Genomic DNA, 2987 nt, shown 5'->3' on the forward strand with positions numbered 1-2987 from the left:
TTTTTTTTTTTTTTTTTTTTTTTTTTTGGCGGTACGCGGGCCTCTCACTGTTGTGGCCTCTCCCGTTGCGGAGCACAGGCTCAGCAGCCGTGGCTCACGGGCCCAGCCGCTCCGCGGCATGTGGGATCTTCCCGGACCGGGGCACGAACCCATGTGCCCTGCATCAGCAGGCGGACCCCCAACCACTGCGCCACCAGGGAAGCCCTGTGTATATTTTAATAAAATATATTTATAAAGAAAAAGCAATGAATAAAAATAATCATAAGGAAAACAAAGAAAAACATAGCCTAAACTCCAGCTTATTACCACAGCAGTGTTCTTATTCTTACAAAGTTTATGCAGAGATGAGACCTCCCGAGAATTACCTGTGGTCAGGAAGAGAAGGGAGGCTCCTGACACCCGGCGAGAAGGGAGGAGACTAGGAGGTGTTCAGGGTGGGAGTGGGGCGAGGAGAGCGCTTCAGCGACTTAAACGCTATTCAAAAAGCAGTCACCGTATTTTTCCTGTAAAGTATTGAGATTTATCATTTTGTTGGGAGTTTAGCTTTTTCTAACTACCAGTATTGGATACTTTTTTGGGGAAGGACCGCTGTTGTCATTAAAGGACAACTTCCAGGCAAAGTGCCATCCAAGTGAGCCCTGAATGATGAGTGGGAGTTTGCCAGGCCCAGGGGTAGACTAGGGGTGGGGTGAGCCGGGATAGAGAGTTCTTGGCAGAGGTCACTCATGGCACGTGCCAGAGGGCAGTGCACCTAAGTGCATCCATAGAGCACAGGTGGCCCACGGAGACAGGGGTCAGGCTCCTGTGGATCATGTCTAACTGTGCTGCTTGTCAGCTGTTAATCAATCTTGTGAGCACTTGGTACGTAGCACAGCCACTCTCTAGGGGCAGGACAGAAATAAAGACGCAGATGTAGAGAACAGACTTGAGGACACAGGGAGGGGGAAGGGTAAGCTGGGATTAAATGATGTTCCAAAGCTCACAGTGAGCGCTTCTGCTCCAGACCTTAGGAATGCAGGATAGATGATAGATTGTGTGAAGCCGAAGGTCACCAAGAGTCGTTGGCACCACTATAGTATTTACTGCAGGGCCCCCCTAGGGGTCTTCTGGATTGGCTCTGGTCTAAATGAGCATGAGTCTTCACCAGATGGACTGGCTGGACATCTCCTGTCCCTTGAGACCAAGGAGGAGTTGTGTTGTTGACTTGAGGAGGAAAACTAAAAATCTAAGGAGATTTGTGACGTTTGTTAAAATAACCACTACATTAATTGAACATGTAAAGTAAATGTATCCGTGCTTAGGGCTTTGTGTGTTTCACATACATGATTTACATCCAGCGTTCAGATGAGGAAAGGGAAGTTCAGGGAGGGTGAGTTACCCACCTAGTCCTGTTTTGCAGGAAGGCCATGGGATAAACTGCCCCCCTGTGTTGACTACAGAGATGATCTTTAAGAGGACAAAAACGTTAGCATGGTTTGTCAAATTTTGCTTTTAAAAGGCATGTCTGTCAAACTTGTAGGTGGAAAGCGAGACCAACGTCCTGCAGGACGGCTCCCTCATCGACCTGTGCGGGGCCACCCTGCTCTGGAGGACAGCAGATGGCCTCTTTCACACCCCAACCCAGAAGCACATTGAAGCCCTGCGGCAGGAGATCAACGCTGCCCGGCCACAGTGTCCCGTGGGGCTCAACACCTTGGCCTTTCCCAGCATCAACAGGAAAGAGGTGGTGGAGGAGAAGCAGCCCTGGGCGTACCTCAGCTGTGGCCACGTGCACGGCTACCACAACTGGGGCCATCGGAGCGACACGGAGGCCAACGAGAGGGAGTGTCCCATGTGCAGGACTGTGGGCCCCTACGTGCCGCTCTGGCTCGGCTGCGAGGCGGGCTTTTATGTAGACGCGGGACCACCCACTCATGCTTTCACCCCTTGTGGACATGTGTGCTCAGAGAAGTCTGCGAAATATTGGTCTCAGATCCCGCTGCCTCACGGGACTCACGCATTTCATGCTGCCTGCCCTTTCTGTGCCACGCAGCTGCTTGGGGAACAGAACTGCATCAAATTGATTTTCCAAGGTCCAGTTGACTGATGCCCTTTACAGCCATCGACGACGACTTTATTAACAAGTTACTGTGAAGATTTTGCCACTAACTCTAGATTTTACCTTTTTATAATACCGTTCATTAAGGGGAGAGGGGGTCCTGAGGCTGGGAAAAAAGAAGGGCGTGGTGATGAAACATGCCAGGCATCGATGATAACAGTGGTGTGTTGCATGCTCAAAATAGCAGCATCCTCATTGAAGTCTGCTTAATTAAACCATAATATCTTTGTAACAATTGGATTTAAAATGCCATACTTTTGTTTTAACCTTGGGGTTTTTAAAACAAGTTTTCTTTGTTAAATTTGGACAGGACTTTAAATCCCATTTTAAAACTGTAGAAGAAATTTACTCAAAAGTTGTTGGCTCTTAACTGCAAACTTTGGTGCTGTGTGGTATAGGTGTTAGACATGCCGTATCTGGAAATACTTGATACAGGTTAGAATCTGACCAGATACCAAAGGGGCAGCTCTATAAGATGATGTTGGGGGACAGGAGACCTTAGGCACAGGTGATTGTTTTGAAATCTGGGGCTTTTCTCTGATTTTTCTTTTGAGGGGAGGGGATATTCATATGTTGTCATGTCTTTTTTTTTTTTTTTTTTAAAGTTCAGTGGAATTTAATTACTTTATACACACATTCATCAAATACCTTGGCATTTCAAACAAAGAGTTTCCCGTAACTTTTTAGTCTGCCTTTTGTTATTTTTGGTCTGACGTGGTCTAGCCCTGATTCTCATCTTGCATAGCCAGAACTGTTTGGTTGATTCAAATGTAGCTGCTCTTAAAAATTCATTAACTGAGAGAGATTATTGCAGCAGAAAACATGGCCCAGGTAATATCAAGTTTACTTGCTCACTGAATAATTTAAGAGTGATTAAAAATAAGATTTT

General features: G+C 46.7%; 1 protein-coding gene across 1 annotated transcript in view; it reads left to right on the top strand.

Moving 5' to 3' along the window:
• The window catches only part of PELI2 (pellino E3 ubiquitin protein ligase family member 2), a 221703-nt gene extending 219373 nt beyond the window's left edge, over positions 1 to 2330 (top strand). Inside the window, exon 6 of the mRNA XM_029237238.1 lies at positions 1520 to 2330. Coding sequence (XP_029093071.1) covers positions 1520 to 2086 — 567 coding nt within the window. The 3' untranslated portion in view covers positions 2087 to 2330. The remainder of the gene's footprint in view (positions 1 to 1519) is intronic.
• The last annotated feature ends 657 nt before the right edge of the window (positions 2331 to 2987 follow it).

Source organism: Monodon monoceros, unplaced genomic scaffold, assembly GCF_005190385.1.
Source record: "Monodon monoceros isolate NGI ecotype Baffin Bay Population unplaced genomic scaffold, NGI_Narwhal_1 Super_Scaffold_21, whole genome shotgun sequence".
In the NCBI taxonomy this organism is placed as follows: domain Eukaryota; kingdom Metazoa; phylum Chordata; class Mammalia; order Artiodactyla; family Monodontidae; genus Monodon; species Monodon monoceros.